The sequence below is a fragment of the Castanea sativa genome, chromosome 10 (assembly GCF_040712315.1).
Source record: "Castanea sativa cultivar Marrone di Chiusa Pesio chromosome 10, ASM4071231v1".
NCBI classification, from domain to species: Eukaryota; Viridiplantae; Streptophyta; class Magnoliopsida; order Fagales; family Fagaceae; genus Castanea; species Castanea sativa.
In genome coordinates, this window is record NC_134022.1 from 26,685,604 (window position 1) to 26,711,414 (window position 25,811).

At 33.6% G+C, this 25,811-nt stretch overlaps 2 protein-coding genes across 4 annotated transcripts; one reads left to right on the forward strand and one right to left on the reverse strand.

Annotated features, from left to right (window-relative positions):
• The first annotated feature begins 13,784 nt into the window (after positions 1–13,784).
• LOC142613151 (E3 ubiquitin-protein ligase NLA-like) lies at positions 13,785–17,526 on the forward strand. Of its 3 annotated transcripts, none has more exons than XM_075785366.1 (6): positions 13,785–14,210; positions 15,059–15,306; positions 15,417–15,674; positions 16,317–16,454; positions 16,741–16,799; positions 17,177–17,526. In XM_075785366.1, exons 1-6 carry the CDS (start codon positions 14,039–14,041, stop codon positions 17,280–17,282), a joined length of 981 nt encoding a protein of 326 aa, XP_075641481.1. In that variant the 5' UTR covers positions 13,785–14,038; the 3' UTR covers positions 17,283–17,526. The 3 variants fall into 3 exon arrangements, with proteins under 3 accessions (XP_075641481.1, XP_075641483.1, XP_075641482.1); XM_075785368.1 differs by lacking the exon at positions 17,177–17,526 and adding an exon at positions 16,863–17,162; XM_075785367.1 differs by lacking the exon at positions 13,785–14,210 and adding an exon at positions 14,227–14,773.
• A 1,380-nt stretch (positions 17,527–18,906) lies between these two features.
• On the reverse strand, positions 18,907–21,381 carry LOC142613153 (nucleolar protein 16). Its single transcript, XM_075785369.1, has 3 exons — positions 20,946–21,381; positions 19,315–19,436; positions 18,907–19,237 (listed from the first exon to the last, which is right to left on the reverse strand). Exons 1-3 carry the CDS (start codon positions 21,283–21,285, stop codon positions 19,115–19,117), a joined length of 585 nt encoding a protein of 194 aa, XP_075641484.1. The 5' UTR covers positions 21,286–21,381; the 3' UTR covers positions 18,907–19,114.
• Positions 21,382–25,811: the final 4,430 nt, after the last annotated feature.

A 25,811-nucleotide genomic window follows, 5' to 3' on the forward strand; every position in this document is an offset into this window, starting at 1 on the left:
CCTCCTTTTGTTATGGCCTACTGTCCCACATTGGCTACATTTAACATGGCCAATTCTCCTCTTCATCTTATATGGATTGTTTAGCTTACCAAGTTCCTTCTTTCTCTTCTTTTTAGGCCTTCCCCCTTGTCTTATTTTTTTAGGAGGGAGTATGGTTTCTCTGTCACTCCGTGGCCACAACTTAGGGCCACTAATAGGGTATATACATGACCCATAAGTCTGGGTTAAGGACTCCATACTATAGCAATGATGCACATAATCTTCAATTGTGTGACCCATATATCCCAATGCAGCTATAGAATGTGCACAAGGAATCCCAGTTAGGTCCCATGAACCACATGAGCATGTACGCTGCTTTATGTCAACTACATACTTGTCAGGCAATTTTGATACTTCAAACTTTGATTCATTGCTATCCCCACACCAAACTGGAACCCAATTTGTACTATTAATTTTTTCAGTCTCTAACTTGTTCTGGATTCTAGGACATATAGGGCCATCATACCTTGTAATTTTCTCCTTCTTCTTAATATAATAAGCCATCAGATGCAATCTAATCTCCTCCAACATAGTAATTATTGGTTTATCTCTATACTCCATTATTTGAGAATTAAAATTTTCACATCCATTGTTGGTTAGTGCATCACACCTGGGATACCTTCTAAAAGCTGCTCTTGTCCAAAACCTAGGTTCCTTTCCTACCAACCATTCCCATGCCTTTATGTTTAATTTCTTGATCTTCTCCATTTCAAACTGAAACTCAGACATGTTAGTGGCCCTAGCAGCTGCCCACATGCGATCCTTTAGTAGCTTACCTTTATAATCCTTACTAAAGTTATTATATAGATGTCGAACACAAAATCGATGGTCCACACCTGGCATGAGCTCATCAAACATTTGTGTTAATCCCTACAACAAAGACATAAAATACAAAATTATTTGATGTATTAGAATACAATTAATTTGGTGTGAATTTATAGCAAGGCACATCATCCAAATTTAAAGAATAAAATAAAATGAAAGTTAAATTCACCTTTTGTTGGTCAGACATGAAGGTCCACCCTTCATCCCTTAAACTTCCAATATCATCAAGCAACCTTTTCATGAACCATGTCCATGAGTCCTTTGTTTCTGCCTCAACCACGACAAATGCAATTGGGTAAACACCATTATTGCCATCCTTGCCAACTGCTGTCAAGATCTGTCCTGGATACTCACCCTTCAAATGACATCCATCAACACCAATGAAAGGCCTACAAGCAGCCAAAAAGCCTCTCTTACAAGCATCCAAACATACATATAATCTCTCAAATTTTGGCTGCAAGTGTGGTTGAGGTCTATTGGTAGAGATTAGTAACGTAGACCCAGGGTTGCTTCTCAACAATTCTTCACAGTAATCCCCCAATTGGGCATATTGTTCTGTAAAAGTTCCGTGCACTAATTCTTTAGCCCTACCTTTTGCTCTAGATGCTTGATACCTACTAATATGAACCTTAAACTTATTTACAACTCGGTCTCTGATAACGGACATCTTCACATTTGGGTCACTCCTCACATCATCCACCAAATGCTTCCCAAGCCAATTTGAAGATGCAAATCTATTCCTTAATCGCCTCCCACAATTATGTTCTAGATTCAATTTCTTCACTATCCAAGTATCTTCATCTTTCATCTTTCCACAATACAACTCAAAAGGACATCTATCTGTGCATTTTACTCTTACCCTTACTTTGTCATTTTTTTTAAACTTTACTGGAACCCCTTTGAAAATAGAGTAGAGTTTGATAGCATCCATGACATCTTTTTTTGTGGCAAACTGCATCTCAAGTTCAAAGTGCACCTCAGAGAAGGATTCTGGTGGATGGTATTGAGGATACCTAGGCCTAGTTTCATCATCAGATGAACTAACTAGACTTGCAGATGTCTCTGACTCCCACTTATCTTTATCCCTATCAGCTCCAAATGTAACAAGTGCACTTGCACTAAGATTAACCCCACTTGCATCAACCCATGTAGGATCAACACCTCTTGCATCAATCCTACTAGGACCAACACCACTTGCACCAACCTCACTCTGACCAACACCACAGGGATCAACCCCACTGCCACCAACCCTACTAGGACTAACCCCACTTGCACTAGCCTTTCTCTTTCTCCCCTCTTTGAGTTTCACCTGCTTATCTTTTCTAAGACACAAGGTCTCATTAGGTAAGCCTTTTACTTTGGAGGCTATTTCACCACTGCTAATATACTGTGCAAACATATCATCGTCGTCACTTTCACTGCATCCAAAATGAACCTTATGAGCACTATCCTCTTCACTAACAGCTCCATCTACTTTATCTCCCTCATCAAGATTACCCCCCTCATTATCCCCATCTTCCCCATCTCCCTCAATACCAATAGCATTCTCATAATCATCTAAGAACATAACGCACACTTCCACTTCATTATAACCCCTAATACACTTCACCATGTTCATTACATCAACATCATTCTCCAAAGGTTTTAAACCACCTGCAAATGGCATAGTAGGCACTCTATACATAAATACATCATTTTCACCATACCCAAAATTTTTGGCCTTATTCCATAGCTCAACAAGTGACATTTCATCAGAATTATTATCTTCATATATCTTTATCTCCCCTCCTTCGTATCTGTATGGATTATTCCTAATCTTCCCCCAATAGTAGAGGGTGATTGTGAAGTCAAAGTCATCCATCTCTACAACAAGAGTAAGGAATTTACCATTAAAAATAGACATAGCAAAGGGCTGGATTATTTTTAAAAAGTTACTCTACAATTTGAATACAAATCAAACAATAAAATAAAGAATCATCATTTAAGCTGTAAAGTTATTTTCTATGTATGCAGGCCATTTTGTTGGATGCCTTAAGGGATAAAAATTGAACCAAATTAAAAATTGCCTCCTAAGTCCTAATATTCACAACTGGTAATACTTAGACAAAACCAAATTAGATTTGCCAAGTTATACATGTATTACTCAAACAAAACCAACAAGTAACATTTGGATAATTATACACAAAACCTGTAACATTCACAACTGGTAACATTTGGATAATTATACACAAATAACATATTTACACAATAAAACTGATTCTGTCAAACAGAAAGTTTCAACATTTCAGCACAATACAGAAAAAACAACAAAGCTGCAAAACCTCAGACACTTCCTCAAAGCAGTTGATTATCATACCCTATTTAGCAATATTTAAGAAACCAAAAACCATGGAATTCTAACTAATACTATGCATGAATACAACATTTAAACAATAAACAATATGTGGTCCTCCTTGTATGATATTATTGACTTACAGACACAAATGGGTCCACCATTACTGATGTGGTACTGATATGTATATATTTATTCAAAAATAAACTTTTCTGACCTACACAACACATATAATGACATAAAATAATTTGGCACTTTATAATTTCAAAATAAAGAGGAATCATATAAAATTGTATGCACTTGGTGATAATTTTGTTTGACTTGAAACAGACAAACACGTGAAGTTTCATATATGGCCTAAATGGGTTGCACAGCCACATTTACAAATGGCCTAAACGGGTTGCACAACCACATTTACAAACACATGAAGTTCTACATCATACCCAAATTTGCTTCTCATACCTTATAATTTCGTATTCTGAATCTAACACATATGCAAACACTGGAAAAAAAAAAAATCTTACATGGACCTAAATGGAGGTGGCTGTCGCCAGCGGCTGCAAGGGCAGTGGCTGTCGCCGGCGGCTTCTAGGGCTTGTGCTGTCACTGGTGGCAGCTACGGCTTAGGCTATTGCCGGCGGTGGCTAGGTTTAGCTTCTTCCCTCTCTCCCCTTCTCTCTCATTATGGGTTTACAGCAGATAGAAAGAGATTTTTTTGGTCTCCACCGGCGGCGGCTAGGCTTGGGCTTGGTCTCCACCGGCGGCTAGGCTAGGCTAGGGATTTTGTCTCCACCGGCTGTCAATCCCCCTTCTTTCCCCTTCTCTCTTTCCGTCGTGCGTCAAATATCAGCTTTGTTTTTGTTTTTAATCAGGGCAAAGCTTTTTAATTTTATTTGATCATAGGTGGAAATTTTTTTTTTAATTTTTTAATTAAAAACATGCCACGTCATTAAAAAAATGCCAAGTCATTGTTTTATTAGCCACGTAAGTAACACCGTTAATAACAGTTAGTAAAAGAACCAATACAACTCAGTTTTAAAACTTAAGGGACTAATTGTGCTCGCTTCAAACTTGAGGGACCAATTGCGCACACAAGGTAAACTTTAGGGACCAATAGTGCAGTTTTGCCTAATTAAAAACTAGCTTATAATCTAGTGCTTGCATACTCATTGATTCATTTAAAAAAAATCAAAATTAGATCCATATTAAAGTTTATACCTAAGTTGAATCTTGTTTATGGTGATTTTTATATTTTTGTCAACTCTTCAAAAGGTTTTGTAAAGATATTATTTGATAGCGTATGCAAATTTGTTTTATGTATACATTATTCAAATAAGATATGGACAACTATTTTTTAGGACATAGTACACTTGGTATACTTTTTCATTGAAATTCATATATGAACTAATAATAAATTTTTGTGAAAAAAATCTAAATTAGTTTTAAATGGACTTAAGATATAAATATCATTATTACTCATTCAAAGTTTTACATAGGACTATTTTAATAAATATCTAATTGAGTGCTTTTTTTTTTAGTTTAGATTTATAAATATACATTTAAAGACAATTAATAAAAAATTTAAAATGTAATGATATTTGGCATAAAAGTAAAGCCTATTTAAAAATTAAAGATCCTTAGCATCAAAGCAGTGGGTAATTAGAAAAACATTTGGCACGAAATAAGAATGCAATTAATTATTATTTTTTTTGAGAAAATGCAATTAAAATTTTTTGGATTTTTATAAAATTATTAATTCAATATATATTAATGTTATATAATATATAATGTAAAGACCTACCAGTTGTTTTATAGCATTCTATGGCTTAGAGCATCAGCATTCATTTCTCTCAATTCTATCATATTTTACCATCTAAAAAGCTACTTTATTATTTATACCATACCATTTTTCAACATACCCAACATCAAAACTTTTATTATTCTATTCTACTCTTTAAAATAATATATACACCCAATAAGTTAATATATCCTATTCTCTCCCATCTCTCTCCTCTCTCTAATTCTTAACTCTCTTCCACTGAAACCACCACCACCTCCACCTCCACCTGCTTCACTGCCCATCACCCACCACCGCCAAAACAAAACCCACAAATGACCAACAAAAACCCAACAAAATCTCCATGCCCACGATCCCACGATCAACAAAAACGCCGATCTCCATGACCAACAAAAACCCAGCAAAAATGCCGATCTCCACATCCCATGATCTCCATGCCCAACGACGATCTCTATGCCCAACGTCGATCACCACACCACACCAAACCCACTTCCACTGTCGACCCAATTGCCACAACAACTCCACCAATCTCTAAAGAAATCCAAGAAATCGTGGCCCACCCAGCGAAAAAACCCAGCCACCACCACGCAAAACCACCACGGCATCGGCTAGCAACCACTACCCATTTACAGTACCCACCACCATTCCAACCACCAAAACCCACGCCGACAACCACCAAGAGAAACCCACGCTGATTCGAACCCATGCCACCCACGACAAACCCAAACAAAACCCATGGCAAACCCACAACCCAACACCGATCTCCACACCACATCCAAACACCGATCTCTGCGCCAAACCCCAAACGCCGATCTCCACGCCACCACATTGATCTGCAACGAGAGAGAGAAGAGAAATAATGAGTGGGTGGTGGCTTGCCATGGCTGGTGACAGTGGGTCAGGCCATGGTGTGGTGGCTATGGGGTTGAGTTTGAAGAGAGGAGAGCAGAATGAGAGAGAGAAGGAAGATAGAGAAAAGAACGGAAAAATGAGGGAGAGAGGAGAGAGGAGAGAGACAATTAAAAACTAATTTTTTAGAAATACAATTGAGCTACAGTAGTATCTTATTAATAAGATGCTACTGTAGCTCAATTGTAAATTTTTTTACAATTTTGATGGTTTACAATTTTTAATGCTGGGGTATTTTTGACTCTAATGACAAAATATTCCTTACATTTCTCATTTGCTATTTTCAATGGGATGCTCTTATAGTCTTCAGCTATTAATAACATGGGAAATTTCCTAATTGGACTGTACTGTACATGAGTCATGAGTGCGCGACATAATTTAGTGGTTCAACCCATTTTAAACATTTGAATAGACTTAGAGAATCCCTTTTGCTGAGAAATAGAGTTTAGAGAATCTTCTTTTTGCTTTCTGGTCTGTCGATGATGAAATAAGCAATATATCAGATTATCAGAATAGGTTTTGAATGAATTTACAGCCACCCATACAAGTTACAACTTTGGAATATGACTCGTACAAAAGATATATAAAAAAAAATTATGAGCATAGCTTTGAACTGTGCTGACCTTTATTAAATAGGAAAAAAAAAGAAAAGTGGCACAAGCAGAAATCATCATGCTTGCTCACCACCAGTAATAGACTAATTGATATTGATCACATGCATGTATGTATTCTTCGTTTTTCTTTCATATCTAAAATTATGTTCTTTTTTCGTCTCCTTAATTAGTGTATCATTTTTTGCTACATTTTTTTTTTAATACAAGATAAAATTCTACTCCAACATAATCCAAGTGTACGTATGTGTGAAACTCCCTCCTAGAGACTTGAACCCCGGCCCTTACCCCCTACACTTCATAAGTACTTATACTTGTAGAGTGACCATCGCACCAAGGGTGTGCGGTGGTTTTTTACTACTTCTAATGGTACTAATTTCTACTTCCTTGACTTGAAAGTTACTCTTCTTCATAAGTGCTTTAATTACATTCAGTTGCGGCTCTAGGAATATTTTTTATAGTGGTCACTAAGAAACTTACATTATACAAAATTTAATAAAAAAACAATTTGAATGTATTAACGTCAACCACTGCGCACCCTTAGTGCGGTAGTTACTCCACATGTATAAATACTTGTAGGGTGTAGGGAGCAAGGGCCGAGGTTCAAGTCTTCAGAAGAGAGATTCACACACATATACACTTAGATTAGGTTAGAGTAAAATTCTATCTTGTATATATAAAAAAAAGAATATATTGACGTCACCAAAAAAACACATAAATATATACATGAAAACAATTTTTTTATACTAGCAAAGAGAATAAGAAAAAAAAAAAAAGACTAATGAAAGATAAAGTGCAAATTGATATATGTTAATATGAGAATAATAAAGTGATCGCAACAATTTCATAACAAATCTTATGCAATAAATTGTTAGCTTGTTATTGGTGGGTAAAACATGTCAATATTGAACCCAAATTAGAATCAATAACAGCTTACCATATAAGATTTATTGTGAAATTATTGTGAAAATATTATGGATACAGCATTACTCTTATATTTATTGAATTCAAATTTTTATGATTCTCAAGTAAAAGTGTTTGAAATTTTTATTAGGGTAGTCAAAATAGATTAATTTAATATATAATATATTTTCTAAAAGTATATATATACATTTTTTTTCAAGTCAAGACAGTCATAGAACATATTAGCTTAAAATGATTATTTATATAAATTTTTTTTTGCATGTATAATTTTTTTTTTTTTTGGGACAAGTAAGGGTGGACCACCCTCACATACAAGTACAGCCGCCAGTGATTACATTAATACGCTTCATCTATCTTGTTCTTGTCCAATGATTTACAACCTCTTTGTTCTTATTATATATCTTTATGAATTATTAATTCAAAATATCGAAAATATTGTATTTGTTATTTCTTAAACATTAAGTTGTACAGCTCTTTAATCTTTATTTGTCCTATTTTAAACTTATATTCCACTCAATTTAATACCTAATTTATAGCCTTTAAACTATAAAGTATCACTTCAGATTTCCAACTTTGCATTGACTCAAGGTCTAGATTCATTCATTAAAACTATATTGTTTGCAAAAAAGAAATATATATATATATATATATATATATATATATATATATATATATATATATTGTATTTGTTATTTCTTGTCCATTAAGTTGTACAACTCTTTGATCTTTATTTGTCCTATTTTGAACTTATATTCCACTCAATTTTATACCTAATTTATAGCCTTTAAACTATAAAGTATCACTTCAGATTTCCAACTTTGCATTGACTCAAGGTCTAGATTCATTCATTAAAACTATATTGTTTGCAAAAAAGATATATATTCCTTGGGATTTCATACTCACTGACTCACAATAGTTACAACTGACACATCCTTAATAAACTTAAAATACTTTAAGGAGCTCAATTATTTTCTAAAAACCTTTTAACCTCCTGGGTAATTTATCATATGTTTTCTCTATGTCACTAAAAACCATATAAAAATATGTATGGGATTCTCTTTATATGTCCATTAAATGTCTAAGTAAAAAATTGCTTACATGATAATAAATTATAATGATCATGACATAAAATCAAATTGATTATCCAATATTATTATTTTCTTTCTCAACATATATATTCAATGATTCTCTCTTTAATTTTTATAGTATGACTTAATAGTTTAATTACATATATGGTAATATGTACAATTTTGAATATATTTTTTAATTAATTATTGTGCATATATAATATATAATATATATATATATATATATGATAGATATATATATATATATATATGTATATTGAATTACACTTTCTAATATATAAAATATGTCTGTGTTTGTCATACATTTTGTTTACAATTAGTCTGATCCAAAGCTCATGAAAAAGATGAAGGTTGTGATTCCTTGATTGTATGAGTGTAAAATTTAGTAACTTTATTCTTATAAGAATAATATATATAGGCCACTACGTTACGTATTAAAAACAAATTTTGCTTCCTCATAGATTTGATTGGATTCCTATCCGAAAAAAAAAGAAAAAAAAAAAAAGAAAAGAAAAAAGAAAAGGGTTTGATTGGATCGTATAGCAAAGTGCGTTGGTTCTTTCACCATAATTCATCGTCTAAGTAGTGCGTTTCTTCGTACTTTTTGTTTGTGCTTTGAAATAATATAACAAGATATAATGGCAATGCCTAATATATGTAGCATGCATACACATCTAAAGTGTCTATTGAAAGCCAAAATGCATACATACCTCCTTTTAACATAAACACTACTGTAGCTAGAAACAGAAATCTAGGTGGGGTTGGTGAATTAAAATATACTAGCAAGGGATAGACAGGTGGGTTGGTGGAAATAAATAGAAATTAAACAAAGAAACAACAACATCAGCAATAATTATCCCCCACTGTTCATATATTTTTGCACTCTCCAACTCCAATTTTCGCTTCTGAATCTGACTTTAACTTAATTGCATCATGCAATTACTCTAAAAATAATATGGTTGGTCTCAAGCTAGTTAAAAATTCATATCATTGGTAACAAGAGTGGGAAACGGGAATGAACACCTAAATGAGTGTGTTACCATCAACATATATAATATATACTATCTCGAAAAATAAATGATATAACATCAGAAAGAGAGGCTAATGGTGGTGTTTATGCCCTTGCCTAATGAGCTTTTTAAATTATTGTTTTTTTTTTTTTTTTTTTATCTTTTTAAAAAAGTGTTATCACAGTCTTTGACTAAATTATTCCACTCTTTGTCTATAAAATACCATTGAAAACTTTATAGACTGATAGTGGTAATGCGATAGATTAAATTGAATCTGAGACTTTTAAATTTATGTTACGTTCCAGACTAATACACCCTATAGGATAAGTTAAACTTTATTGAACATATATAGATTTAAGAAGGGTTGATTTAAGGTATGACATGATGAAATAGATTAGAGATAAGTATCCAATGACTTTGGTAATTGCTTGTAAGTTGTTAACACTAATGAGAAACTTGCTCGTTCCAAGTTACCACAAACTCAATTAAGATTGGATGATGATGACATAGATAGATATATATATATATATATATATATATATATATATATATATATGTGGTTCCTGTGTAGGTGCAGCAGTCATTTTCATTGGATTTAGGAAGAGCAAATTAAAATGACTAATGGCAACATTACCGTATAGAACAAGTAATATAAGGGAAGGCTAACGCTGCTCACGAAAAGCTTCCAATTGTAATAATGGCGGCACTCACATGTACAGTCTGAGCTGGCTTTGCATATGCGTGAGTGATAGATGATGATAGATCCGTCGTCAAAGCTTCGCTGTGAGCCACTGATGAATAAACTGATCAATGCAAGAAAGGCAACGTGCGTCCCCAACCACCACGACAAAATACGCGGCAAAGCAAGCAACAACCTTACATTTGGCAATATAGTTTGACATTTTGTCTACTGGCTCCCATTTCTGGGTTCGTCCTTATCTTGAAAATGAACATGAACATGAACGTGGTCAACATGCAAGCTAACGTTATATATAGCCGCTTGGAGATCAATTTCACACGATGGTAAAAAAATCATGACTTAGTATGTTCAAAGGAGCAGTATTATATACCCAAAATATATATATATATTTCACCCACAAATTTATAAATTTCATTACAACAGTAAGTATTTTTGTAATTAAAAAATATAATAATCTCGAATTATAATAAATGAAAATGACTAACTTAAAAAAGAAAAAATCTCTAAGCATTTACTCAAATGGTTTAAAATTTACATTCCCATTCTTCTTACACAAATTTTTATCTGATCCATTATCTATACTCTTTAGATTCATTTGAATTGAGAATAATGAAAAAGCAAAGAGAGAAAAGTTGAAAATTCTTGTGCTTTAGAAAAGCTGGGGGCCATTATGTAACGTAAGAAAAATGGTAGATACTAGCCAGGCAATCCCCACTGTAAGTTAACATCTCGATAATCTCTGTGTGTGTTTGTTTTTCAGGAATATTATTTAAGGCAATGCCTATCAATATCATCAGCTTTTTCTACAAACTGTCAAAATTAACACGTACCACAAACTAGAAACCGTTTCCCACCACCATAATTTTCGTATTCTGTATTCACATGTCACGGAAGTCACCTTCCGCGTGGCCAAACAGCTTACGTACGCTATTTTAGTTCTTCATATTATTCTTCCTGAATTTATAGCACAGATGTATAGAATTTGAAAGAAAATTATCTGGATTTTGATTTTTTAATGACGTGAGAAAAAGTATATATAGACAACAAAAATTTATTGATGAAATATAATGCTAATTTTTTTTTTTTTATCAAAATGATTTACATTTCATTCACTAACTTGTACTATTACATTATTGGACATATAAACTTTATTAATATGTTGATGATTTGAAATGATTGTGCAAGATTTTATTTTATATGCATAAATTGCTAGTGCTTTTGTTAAATTAAAATTTTCAAAACTCTAATCTATCATGTATTTTATTTAAGCCTGGTTAAAATTTAAATCATGAAGCATTAGAAAATTTTTGTCTGGTCGAAGTAAATTGTGAAAAATGGAATAGATCGAATATGATTCATTTTTGTGTGGTCGTTATAAAAATTGATTTAAACAAAATATTGGATTTTAGATTACTACAAGGAGAATTACAACTTCTTCAATTGAGCCATTGACGTGCATATGTGTTAAAGTAACAATCTTTCGAAAAAGTTAGCAAAAAAAGAAAAAGAAAAAAGAAAAGGACAAGTTCATACTTCATATACAAAAATGAATAATACAGTACTACTCGAAAATATTTGGAAAAGTGATATGTTGTATATCTTCCCAAACTCACACAATATCTTTGCATCAAGTGACTTAACTTGCAGTTTACAGATTCTTCTAATATATATATATAAGCACACAATTGTGCCTGGACTCAAAGATAGACGTGGGCTCAGGCCCAATGAGCTTTAAATAATAAAATTTGTAAAGTGTGGATTTGAAATCTAGTTTTAGGGGTATTGGAAACTTGATAAGCAGGCTAGAATGCCACCATCCTTGCAAATGATAAACAAATATGACAAGGGAACCTTCTCGGACGTGAGCCGAGGACGACTTGTGTATTGCTTCTCTTTTATTTCAAAAAATACAGTTCTTAGTTCTTTTTTCTTGCTAACTGATAGATCCCCCTCTTCTTTTCTCCCCTCTCTTCTTAAATATTCTTCTTCTTCCCTCTTACATCCACATGTCACACAAATCTTATCCTTTAGTCTCTCTCTCTTCCACCACCTTCTTGAAATCTTTAAATAGTAGCAAGAAAGTTCAATTCTACTGTTCAAAGGTCATTTCCCCATTAATGCGGCCAGGAAGGTAGGTGCAGGGTCTTTAATGTGAAGGTAGCAGCATTTTTCTCAAATATTTCCATCACGTCGTTGCCTCTAGAGGGTACTTGAATCCTCTTTTTACCCAACAATTCTTCCAGAACTCTACCTTTAATTTCCTTGGCAAATCCCAGGGTGTTCGCCGGGCCCATCTGAGGAGACCTTCGTCCTCGGATGGTTCCTCGGATGTCTGTAGTGTAAGCTGACTCGTGGGCCTAGGGTCCCAATGACAAAAACAAACTGGTACCAATTGATCAAGCTCACGACCTATTTGTTTATTTTATAAATCTTACCCCCCACAATATATATTTAAAAATGTGACTTTGCATCTATTTTATACAATAAAAATTATTCAATAATATATTTAGTTGCATTATACCTTTTTCATTTACAAAAAATATGCATGTGGATCCAGCACATGAAATCCACATGTTTGTAAAATAAATGCGTAATTAATTAGATATATGAAATAATTTTTCACACACCTATATTTGGTATGTCAACTAGTGATGAAAATGCATCTCATAAGTAACATTCCATAAAGGCATTGATATGAAAATGAAGATCAAGTTGCATCATGTTTATCTTTTGATAATTTGATCTAGTCCCACCTAATCCCAATTTTATTTTTAATTTCAAGTTGCATCATGTATTTTTAATTTCTATTTATTTGTGTGTGAGCCAAAACGGTGCGTCTAACTTGTGAGAAAAAGCAAAAGCAAAAACAAAACTTGAAGGGAGATGAAGCACAATACCTAAGAGAGTAAACGGGTGATTTTCTTCGGCTTTATCAATTGATTTTAATTTTCAATATATGTTTGTTTCCAATCTTTGTTTCTATGTAAGTCAAATCAAACATGAGATTTAAGCCCTAAATTTGTTAGAGAGTTTTTTTGGATTTTGGTTTGGTTTTTCTATTACTCGCCCACGAGAAAAGTTGTTCTTTATCTTTTGATAATTTGATCCAGTCCCACCTTATCTTTTGATAAGTTGAATAAAAAATAAATTATTAACCTCAAAGTAAAAAAATTATGCAATTGAAAAAAAGGAAAGCAAAAAAGTGGTATTGATTGGGTCTAACTTTTTACTAAAATATTTGTATCTTTTAAGTCTTTTTTTTTTTAGTGACAGTAATTAGATTTTTTTTTTTTTTTTTTTTTTTGTTGAGAAATGGACACACAACTTTTTTTTTTTTTTAATAAAGAGCTTCTTAGAGTAGTTTTACACTTTTACTTTTTCTTTTTGAGGAACTACTTGGTGAAAAGTTGTTTCAAGTATTCAAGACTTTTAAACTTGCGGAGAAATTTACGAGAAAATTGACTTTTTCTCATGGTGACCGTCATGTCACCCTCTCTTATCCCTTTAAATACGTACTCTCCAACCAGTTTAAACGTTTCACATATCAAATAGAAGAGTCTTGAGTGAGAATTGAGAAAGCCACTCAAAAAAAGCTTATATAGCGTCAGACAAAAGCTAAGGATTCACATTCATTACTTTTGTCGGCTATATACCTATATATATATATATATATATATATATATATATATATTTGTCTCTTCATGAATCAATCTTGATTCATGACCATTTTTTTCACAGTGGAATTACATGAAACATTCTTGAAGGAAGAAGGGAAGGAGATTTATTTCTATAAGTGAAAAAGATGAAGTTTTGTAAGAAATATCAGGAGTACATGCAAGGCCAAGAGAAAAAGCTACCTGGGCTTGGCATCAAGAACCTCAAGAAGATCTTAAAGAAGTGCCGGAGTGATTTGCAGTGTCACAATGGCATTGATCGGGTCCTTGGCAACCAAACATGTCCTGATCATTGCACAGGTCATTTGAAAGAAGAAAAAAAAAAAAAAAAAAAAGAAGCTTTTTTACACATTTTTGTTAATTTTTTATACTACAGTTTATATACTTGGGTTAATTTTCTGGGTTCTTGTTCTTTTCCCCAATCTAGATCGGTCTTTTGGCTAATCTGTTGGATTTTACAAAGGTGGTGAATTTTTGCATGTGTTATTCGTTGCACAATTTTAATCTGAAATATAGTCCATAAATTGCAGTTGTTATTTTTAAGGAATAATCATACATGCAATAGAGAACTCTCACAAATGGGCTTTTTAGATAAAAGGCAAATGATGTATGATTCCTTGTTTCATTTTGATGTGCCTTCAAGATCTTCTTTGACTCTCTTTTCTCAGGCTTAATGTTCTTTTTCTTCTTTACTAAAATCGTATAAAAAAAAATTTTATAATGACAGCCAGCTTTGTGTGTGTGTGTTTGTTTTTTTAACTAATTTTTTTAAGGCAATTGATGAGTGCAGAAGAACTTATCAGAACTAGAATCAATTGCGCTAGAAGAGACAATGAAACTGCAGGCTCTAAAACATATTTGTGGTGAAAACTTTGTTCTTAGCTTGATCATATGACCTTTTGTTTGTTTTTGTGTGTTGTGGTCCAAATATGACTGCTGTGTTTTCATTCTGGAACCTTTAAAGAACTTCCATAAAGGTTAGATGCCATTCTGAATTAGAAAAGTTCTATTATACGCCGTGGGGGAGGGGGAGAATTATGTTTTGGGAAGCCATGGTACTTTGTCTAGATTGCAACATCTTAAGTACAACAAATGAGACTAAACAACTTAAGGATTCCTAATTCCTATTTTTCTATGGATATTTGCAGTGTGCGATGGAACCTTCTTTCCTTCTCTTCTCAAGGAAATGTCTGAAGTAGTAGGTTCCTTTAACAAGCATGCACAGAGATTGCTTGAGCAACATCTTGCTTCTGGCTTTAATAAGTGCTTTATGTGGTTCAGAGGCAAGCAACGAAAGAACCAATATGTTACCTTAATCCAAGAAGGAAAGGAACTGGTTACTTATGCACTGATAAATGCCATTGCAATTCGGAAAATATTAAAGAAATATGATAAGGTATATACATATCCTACTCTGTGTATTGCATATTAATTTCAGGATTTGGTTATATACTCTGGCTTTTGTTGTTGTGTATAAATTTACCTCAATATCATTTTTGAGCATAGGTTCATTACTCTAAGCAAGGTCAGGCCTTCAAGACACAAGCCCAAAGCATGCGCATTGAAATTCTTCAGAGTCCCTGGCTCTCTGAGCTCATGGCTTTCCACATCAACTTAAGAGAAAGCAAGATCAAATCTAGAAACGCACCTGGATTTTTTGAGGCATGCAACCTCACATTTAATGATGATGGCAAACCATCACTTACTTGTGAGCTATTTGATTCAGTCAAAGTTGACATCGATTTGACTTGTTCTATATGCCTGGTAAGTTTCCATTTTTCATCTTTAAGGAGGAAAATTACCAGCATGTTGTGTACACAGGACTTGCATCAATCATGTGAAATTGTGATCCAGACTTAAATTAAACACATCAACAGAATTTCTGGGTTTGTGGATGTGCCGTGATCTTTTTTGCTACACCAATGAGCTATAGCTCAACTGACACTTTCTTCTCCCACAATAATGGGATAGAGGGTGGGGTTCTGGGTTCAAGACCCAATGGCTGCGTGTGTAGCTTACCAATAAAAAATAATATTTTTTTTCAACTAGGATATATTCTAATACAAAACATTCACTACCAATACTGAAATCTCTATTAAGATACCTTTTTAAAATACAAATTTGATCATGAAATAGCTTAGGCCCTATCTGCTTCCTAATATTAACTCTTGTGCTTTATTATAAATTTCCCTTCTGGCCTCAATGCAATAATATGGCTGGGTTTTAGATATTCAGGCTCCCACACACTGTGTCTGGATTCAGTTCTCTCCTATCCTATAGTTTTAAAGAATCATATTTGGTCAGTGTAAAACATCCATGATTATTAGTTTTATGGAGGGACAATGCTCTGTCATTATTCAGTGAGGCCCTTCATTAATTGGTTTAATATGATTTTTCCCCTAACAGGACACAGTCTTTGATCCATATTCCCTCACTTGTGGCCATATATTCTGCTACATGTGTGCTTGCTCATCTGCATCAGTGTCAATTGTTGATAAGCTAAAGGCAGCGGAGCCTAAAGGAAAATGCCCTCTGTGCCGAGAGGTAAGTTAATATCTTTACAAGCCTTTGCATCTTGGTTCATTCCAGTGACAAAACAGTGGGGTTGGATTGGGGTAGGTCCTAAATTCAAGCTTTGCAAACCAATGTATCTTTCTATTGTTGGACTCAGATAGGTCTTCCTGTTGTTATCATATGTAACTTACAATAGCAAATGAAATATTTTCTTTCCTTTAGCAGATTCTCTGGTGATGTTGCAGTGCTGAGTTGCAATGCACCTTTGCAATAAAATATTAAATCTTCACTATTTAATTCCTTCTGTTGATTTCAGGCTGGAGTTTATGAAGGGGCTGTACCCTTGGAGGAGCTTAGAATTCTATTAAGGCGGAGGTATGCATTTTTTGGTTCCTTCCTTTAAGTTATTATACCTCTTGTTTTAGTAAAAGTTAGCAGGATTCCATACCAAGAGCCTTGTAGCTCAATGGTAGTGCCTAGTTCTCTCATGGGGAGAACCTGCGTTCAAATACCCCCAACGTCACTTGTTGCAACTTGTAAGCAGAAAAAGTTAATTCGATTCCATTCTCGAATAAGTTACTTTCCTAGCTTTCCTTTTTCTAAACTGGTGGGATATGGTGGTGAATGGTGATGACTGATGAGGGTGTAAATTGAAAACATAGAAAAGCAAAATAAAAAAGATTGAATGGACACATGTTGCCAATGTTGTTACCTCTTGTAAGTTCCTTACTCTAACATGCATATTTGAACAGGTGCAGTGAGTACTGGGAGGAGCGGCGTCAGGCAGAAAGAGTAGAGAGGATGCGGCTGATAAAACAGCACTGGGATAACCAAACAAAGGCAATAATGGGCATCTAATTGGGCAATCCTGTTACTTGGCAGTGTTTTCTACGTAAAAAATGGGAAAATTTGGCATTTTTATGGGTATCTAATTGGGCAATCCTGTTCATTGGCAGTGTTTGCTATGTAAAAACTAGGATATCATAAATATGATATCATAGACGTATCCGTAAATAAAGGAAATTGTAGCCAGCCTTGTAGCTGGGTATGATACTTGTATATTGCTTGTTTTGGAATAAATTAGATGTACAGCTTTCATGTATACTTGTTACAATGTGTTTTTATTTATTGGAATCGTTTGTGATGGTCCAGCTTAACCAAATGGAATACAGTCTGAAATCTATGTTGGTTTACAGTCATAAATGGAAGAAGAAAACAGTTTTTGACATAGCTTCTCAGCATAATTCAGCAGCCAACACGGCAGCAGTGAGCACAAATTCAGGACAAGCCCCAGTATTAGGCTAGTCCAGCACGAGCCAATTAAGGCCATGTTAATAAGCTACAAATTTACACACAATGCCATTACTGTTAGAGATTTAAGACTCTTGTTCACTAAAACACTTTATACATGGAAGACTCAATCTGCCATGTTAAGTCAAATTGACATTTGCACCATGACCTGAATGGATTAGTTGCTCTTGCTGCATATATATAAGAGCACAAAGATAAGGAGACTAATCACTGAACAAAAATCATTGGGTAACACTTAAGTACAATACTTTTGAGTCCTGTAAATTTGATTCCCCAATCAAATTCAAATACCTGGTTGCACTGACAAAAATTATTTGCCCCACTCTTAATGTTTCACTTCACAATTCATACTCTACCAAGCGTCTATACCATTGTCTCATAACCTTTAAGATCAGTTAAGTATGGTTAGTGAAGTTACCATATACCATTGTCTCATAAACTTTGAGACCAGTTAAGCACTGTTAGCGAAGTTACCATATATCGAGCTGGTCTTCCATGCAGTTGAAAGACGGACAAACTTGAGATGGATTGGAAAGGCCTATCATCCACACACATGCCCATAATGGATGAGAATTTTTGGCCGCCCAATACCCACCCTGTATGTAAGGATTTAGTATTTTGTGTTACTTATCACTCTCACATGGAAATGGACCTCAACAAATACACATAATACCACCACAAAGGTACAAAGAATGTTCTAAAAGCTATTGCAGATCAATCAAAGCTAGTGAACTACAAGTGCATGCAACCGGTGGAAGGTTATCATCTTCAGTTAGCTCAATGTCAATTTTAATTTTGTTTGGGATCAAAGAGGCAAAATAACAGAGCTGCAGGGAGCTCTGTGTCTTTATGGATCCTCTAGGGCCTTGGAAGTTAGAATCTTCCTGATTGCGTTTCTCATGTGAGCAGTAAGGGTTACAGGTTGTAATTGTTTTCTATTAGCCAAAAAAGTTAAAAAAAAACACCCCCCCCCCCCCCCTCTTTTTTACCCCTAATCTGCCTCCTCTTCCAACACCAGGCCAAGGTCGATGCCACCATTCATATATATATCCATATGTGCAGGATCAACACCAAAAACCATGGATATTCAAAGACAAATACATAATCTTAGAGGGCTTTATTAGCCCCCAAGGAATGGGAACTGAACAACCAAACCATATCCAAGTCCGGATGAACTAGTGAAAAAACATCACTGATTAACCAAGTTCCATATTACAGTAGAATAATTTTTCTTTTCTTTTCTCTTTTCTTTTGAATAAAGTTAACATCATACAGCAAATTGAGACAGCAAAACAAAATAGCGCAGTTCCAAGGCATCCCAAAGACATTGCTGCTCAAAAAGGAACTACTCTCAACTAGAAAGTATTAAGGGATTCCTTTCAGTTTTTTGCCAGTATTAAGGGATTCCTCGTATTTCCGTACATATTATACCTTTTGCAAAGTTTCTCCAGAGTTGCAACTGAATGCTGCATGGCATTTAGCTTTGAATCCATGAACATCCTCTGCCAAAAAAAAAAAAAGCTTGAGCAAGGGAAAGTGCTGATTTCACAAAATTTTAAGATCTAAAATTGTGTCCTACCTCATAATCGTCTCCATATTTCTCAACCAGCCTACTGATATGAACACGCTGGATTGTGGTCAAAGGCAGAGGAGGTGCAGATTTCCCATCTTTTCGCTTCTTTCCCAGTGCCGATTTCAAATCTATACAGCCGAAAAAGAAGTTATTGAATCAACCATTATCAAGGAATGCACTTATCCAAAAAAAAACATTATCAAGGAATGCTAAAGGACAGAACATATAAAAATAAAAAATTAAAAATTAAAAAAAAAAAAAAAAAATGAAAGTTTTATAAAGAGAGATTTGTACATTTTACATCTACAATGTGCAAAATAGCAAACCACCTTCATTAATCACTTCCCACAACAAGCTCAAATTAGTTGATACCATCAACCAACAGAGATTTATACATTTTACATCTACAATGTGAAAAATAGCCAACCACCTACATTAATCACTTCCCACAACAAGCTCAAATTATTTGATACCATCAACCAGCAGGCCTCTAAAAGCAACTCATCCACATTCAGAGAGTCCAATTTGAGGTGTAGAACATCTTATATGTTAGCAGAGGACTGGTGAGGATTTCATTCACCTTGGACAGAAGATGGGAGGGAATATTTGCTTCTCCTAAACCATTTAGGCTTCTAAGAAGTGTTATTCTACAGATTCTTGCACACCAACTAGATGGAGTAGCAGTCAGAAATTTTACTAGGGACACTATAAGGTGGCTGAATTCAAACAATTTCAATAGAGAAGGTATACTTCAATATTATTATTATTTCCTTTTGATTGGTCAGTAAAACATGCACACAAAAGTGTTTTGCACCCACGACAGCACCCTCCTTCCTGTTCTTATCATTGAATTGAGCTCATTGGCTTCAATAAAAGCTAAACTTACCAGGTTGAGAAAAATTCTTTATTCTAGCGTGAAAAAAATAATAATAATAATAAGAGCTCTAAATCAGTGGGCAAAAGCAAAAAGTCACTTCATCCAGTCCAACTGATAATTATTATCGTCACAAAGTTAGTGCTGGATATTTAGTCAGATTTCCCAGCAAATAGAAAAGAAACACAATATGTTTAAAACAGGGCATTCCCAGCACAATTAGAAAACTAAAACAAACTTAAAAGCTCAAGTAACCAACACCCAATTGTGCATAAATTACAAAATTAACCGATTTCACCTCGAATATGAACAAAGCCCCCCAATTTCACTTCGTATATAAATAAATACCATCGGTGCCACGTCAACAACACAATAAATAAATAAATACACTTTTTTCGCTTTGTCCATTAGCTGTAGCATCACTCAATACCTAGGAATCACTAGTACAAACAACACTAGTAAGGCATTTCAAATTGAAACAACAAATGAAGTGTCCATGCTTCCCTAACCTATATGAAACATTTCAAATTGTGTCTTACAATATTATGATCACATTTTCTTTTCTTTTCGGATTTCCCTAGACTATATGAAACATCTCAAAATTCAAAAATTAAAATTAAAAAAAAAAAAAAATCTTCAATTTCCTATATTAATTTTTTAATTGCAAAGTTATCACCAAAAGTTGTACTGTATTGTAAATTACTACAATTTAAAATTAAATAACTGAAAATTGGAAAAGAGGGAGCAAGATTAAAGAACAGACCGTCTTCTTCGAGATCGCTGCCGGAATCGAAGAGCTCGAGCTCGTCGGCTTTGACTTGATCGGACGGCTGAGTCGGCGGAACATTAAGAGAGTCGCTCTCGATGATGTGAGAGGTGCGAGATCGAACGCCGAGAAAGTTAGGGTTAGAAACGACGCCGAAGGACTTGTAGTTTTGGATGACGCTGGCCTTGTCGTCCCAATTCGAAGGGTCTTGATCGACAATGGAGCGGAGCTTTGGAGGAACGTTGAAGGCTGGCTTGAATACGTGTGGGTTTTTCTTCAGTTGACCCACTCGGACCTTTGACTTCGACCTCTTGTATTTTCTTCGTGACCCGCCCATCTCTCTCTCTCTCTCTCTCTGGTTTGTATGGCTTGCTAGGGCAAGATGAAGAGGAAAGGTATGGTTTTTTGTTGGGGTTTATCAGTTCAACCTTTTAGGGTGGGAAACGAGTGCGAAACGGTGCGTTTTGGTTTAGCACGTATGGACGAAATTAAATGAATAAATTGGAATTATGAAACTTAAAATTTGGAATTATTTTTATTTTGGTCCATTAAATAAGTTAAATTTTATATTTTTCATTTTCATTTATGAATTTGATTCGAATTTTAAAATGGTTTTCCGTACATTTCCATAATTAATTTGACCATTAAATGCCAACAAAACAAATTCTTATATATATATATATATATATATATATATATATATATATATATATATATATGAGATGGGTTCAAGTTACACATTTTTTAAATCATTAGATTTAGAAAGATCTAACGGTAAAAAAAAAAAGACCCCATTAATATTAATATTAATATTTTGATTAGGATTTCATTAATTATCTTTCATTTATTATATTTTATAGGTATTTGACTATTTCTAAACCTAAAAAAAAGTGTGATATTTGACTCTCTTTATGTTTCTCTCTCTCTCTTTTTCCTCCACCGTCTTCTTGATAATAAAGGGTGTGTGAATGTGAATTTCTTTGAAAGATTTTGGGTGCAGATCAATGGGTTTCATATGCAACCTGGAGACTAAAAGCCAATAGCATAAAATTTGGATATGAAAACATTTAAAGCTTGAAATACAACCAAAAGAAGGAAAATTGAGTTATTTTATACAAAACCTAGATAACTTAATGCTCCGTTTATTTTGATGGAAAGTTTTGTGTAAAGATAGTTTTCCATGTTTTCTAATGTTTGGTAGCATAAAAAAAAGACGAGTCAAAAGAAAACTATAAAAAATATGACTTATTTTTAGAGATTGTTTTCCATTAAATTTTTTTGGAAAATAACTATATCTCACAGCAAATTAAATAGAGGAAGTTAGGAGGTTGTTTTTCCAATCATTTAAATTTGTTACCAAATATTAGAAAATGAGATAGTTTTATAGAAAATATTTCTTAGAAAATGACTCGTTTTCTAGAAAACGTCATTGCTGAAACAAATTTGTTTGCAATATATGAAATGGCATTTAAAGCTTTAGAAGCTACTCAAGCTAGTAAATACAGATGCAGATTAAAGTGATCTTTATGTGTTTTAAGAAAAACCCAACTGAGTATGTGATTAAATATGAAGTAAGGCAAGGTTGCTACAGAAGAATAAATTATAAGGCTTTTTTTTTTTTTAGTGGTCTTATTTTGTAGAAAAAAATTATTTTTTTATTTATATATATATAATTTTTATTTTAAAAATCTAATTTATAAGTGAATAAATCAATTTGAAAATTGATAAGAGAGTGGTCCTATTTTTTAGGCAATATTTTGGTGGGAGTTAGAGTTACATTTTTATCGGATTGTCCTTTAGTTTTGTCTCTACTTAAACATAAAGCTGTAGGGGCATTTTTTTTATTTAAAAAAATGAGGAATTCAAACAGGGGAAGCCCTTTCAATCACGTTGCTCATTGGGAGTCCTTTCAATTTCAGTGTTCCGTTGTTTTTTTTTTTTCCTGCCGGCAACCTATCCATAGAGGTGGAACAACGGTGGAGGAGTAAAAGACAATGAGAGAAACATAGAGAGAGAGAGAGAGAGAGTCAGATGTAACACTTTTTTTGGGTTTAAAGATAGGTATAAAATATAATAAATAAGAGATAATTAAGGAGATCCTAATCAAAATGAGGGTCTTTTTTGACCATTGGATCTATTTAAATCCAATGGTTTTAAAAAGGGGTAACTCTTTAGAGTTACACCATGTGTAACTTGAATCCATCTCTCTCTCTCTCTCTCTCTCTCTCTCTCTATATATATATATATATATATATATTATATATATATATACACTACTATTTAAGGGGCTTCTCCTATTTGAATTCCTCATTTTTGTAATTCTAAAATGCTCTTATATCCCTATATTTAAGTAGAGACAAAACTAAAAGACAATCTGGTAAAAATACAATTCTAACTCCTACTAAAACATTGCTTAAAAAATAGGGTCACTCTCCTGTTGATTTTTAAATTTTTTTTTCCACTTATAAATTAAATTTTCAAATAAAAATTATATATATATAATAAAAACACATGTTTTTTTTTTGCTACAAAATAGGACCACTAAAAAATAAAAACTCATCGCATGCACGAAGCGCATGTGATGAGGCTAGTACATAGTTTATAATTATTCATATTTCTCTCTCCCTCTTAAGGTCAAATTAGTCACAAACATGAGCATAATTGCAAGAAAAAATATGTTCCGTAATATTGATAATTGGCGTAAATGCACTTTTGGTCCCTTCATTTTGAAGTCATTTTTATTTTGGTCCCTAAATTTTTATTTTACCATTTTTAGTCTCTAAAATAAAAAATGCTTTCCATTTTAGTCCTTACTGTCGCTAACTTAACGAAAATTGCTAATGTGGCAAATGGAGTGCACTGTTGGCAGATGAAACACTGGCGTGGTCATTAAAAAAATATTAAAATATTTTTATTGACATTTAAAATATGCCACTTAAGCATTTTAATTTTTTTTTTTAAAACCACATCAAATAAAAATAATAATAAAAATTTCAAACCTTTTTATTCTAAAGAAAAATGAAGAACACAATTTTTGCTGGGTTGAATTTTCAGATTTGGTTTTGGAATTTTTGGCCATTGAGATCTGATGATTGATGGGTTTCTTGGTTTGTTTTTCTTGTGGGTATTCTAGATCTTTTGGGTTTGCTAGAGATTGGTTTAATTGTGGGTGGTTGGTGATTGTGAACAGAGCCCAAATTTTCTAGCATTTTCTTGCCATTTCTTGTCAACTAAGCACAAAAACAACAAACACAAACCCAAACATCAGCAAGAATACAAACACAAACCCAGCAATCCATTTTCAGCAACTCAAATCCAAACAAAGCAACCAAACACAAACCCAATTCCGACCCCCACCCACCCATCCTATCTTGCAAGAGCTTTCAATCTCCGATCACTGGCTGATGAAGAAGAAAAAGCACTCTCCATTGTTGGAGATTCAAGACCATGGGCTTCAAGTGACATGATCTGTTGGCACATTTATTTTATTTTTTTAACTTTTTCCTTATACACACGTTGTGGAATATACAAATTTCGCTTCTACTTTTTTCTTTTTACAAATTGCTAATTTTAGTTTTATGTGCACTAAATTCTGAACAGCCTTTGAGTTTATTAGCAAGCATAGCATCAAGCAAAATCTCCTCACACCGAATCCTGGCACCATCAAAGTGATGATACTGCAAGAGAGAAGCCAGGGCTAGATATTATGTATATCACCATTCCTACAACATAGTTATTGATTCTGTCATGGTGTGACAAAGGGAATCAAGGGTTTGTATGATTTTCTAGGTTTGTGTTTGTTATTGGGTTCTTTGTGTTTGTGATCCTGTGTTAATGTTTAAATTTGAGTTTGTGTTTTTTGTGTTTAGTTTTGGGTTTGCGCTTTTATGTTCTTGTGTTGATGTTTAAATCTATGATTGTGTTCTTATTTAAAATGAATTACGCTCTGTTTGTTTCACTAGAAAACTATCTATATAGATAGTTTTCCACATTTTCCAGTATTTGGTAGCACCAAAAAAAAAAAAAGTTAACGAAAAACTATCTTTAGTCAATGAAAACCCTAATAAAAATAAGGCTTATTTTCTATGGGATGTTTTCCAATTTTTTTTTTTTGGAAAACAATCTCTCTCTCTCACGCATCACATCTCCTATCAATATTATCTTTTCTTTACCCTCTATAGCCGCGGGAAACAACTTATTTTGGCACCTACTCTCTCTCTCATAGTCTCACGGGAAGCTCTCTCAATTTTCTCCCTTCTTTTTGCTTTTTCTCTCCTCTCATATTTTCACTGTCTCTCCCCCTCTGGTCTCTCCTGTTTTCTCAAATCTCTCTCTATCTATCTCTCTTGGTCAACAATTCTTCCTTGCACTGGTAATATTTCATTCTTCTCTACAAAAACCCCAATACTATAGTTTGCCTTTTGCATTGCTCTCGATATATATAGTAATTTCATGTTTTTATAAGATAAGTTTCTTGATTTCAATTACAGTATTCCCAAGTTTGACATTAATTAATATTAAATTTTATAACCTTTGGCATTTGTTGTGGGGCAGGGGGTAGTTTGAGTTGAAAATTTGTATGAGAACAAATAAACTACAGTTTACGTGTATTATATGGTTTTTGATGTTTGTGTCTGATGATTACGACAGTCAAGCATGTGGGCATGCTCAGACATCCATAATTCTAATTAATAAACTCAATAGATATTTTTTTAACATTACGAAGAAAGTTTGCTATTGAAGATTGTGCTGGATTTTGAGTTTAAATTTATGTACAATCTTACACACTTATGGGCAAACTTTTGCTTTGATATAGTGATTATTGTTATTTACTTGGTATAGTTCAAAGTAGATACGTTTTTT

What these genes read in the sequence shown, in the direction of transcription:
- LOC142613153 (XM_075785369.1), bottom strand. Translation starts at nt 21,285, where the DNA reads ATGGGCGGGTCACGAAGAAAATACAAGAGGTCGAAGTCAAAGGTCCGA. An exon ending in CAGCGATCTCGAAGAAGACG is followed by an intron (nt 19,437 to 20,945) that starts GTCTGTTCTTTA and finishes TCGGCTGTATAG; the next exon opens with ATTTGAAATCGGCACTGGGA. An exon ending in AATATGGAGACGATTATGAG is followed by an intron (nt 19,238 to 19,314) that starts GTAGGACACAAT and finishes TTTTTTTGGCAG; the next exon opens with AGGATGTTCATGGATTCAAA.
- LOC142613151 (XM_075785368.1), top strand. Translation starts at nt 14,039, where the DNA reads ATGAAGTTTTGTAAGAAATATCAGGAGTACATGCAAGGCCAAGAGAAA. An exon ending in ATGTCCTGATCATTGCACAG is followed by an intron (nt 14,211 to 15,058) that starts GTCATTTGAAAG and finishes GGATATTTGCAG; the next exon opens with TGTGCGATGGAACCTTCTTT. An exon ending in TATTAAAGAAATATGATAAG is followed by an intron (nt 15,307 to 15,416) that starts GTATATACATAT and finishes TTTTGAGCATAG; the next exon opens with GTTCATTACTCTAAGCAAGG.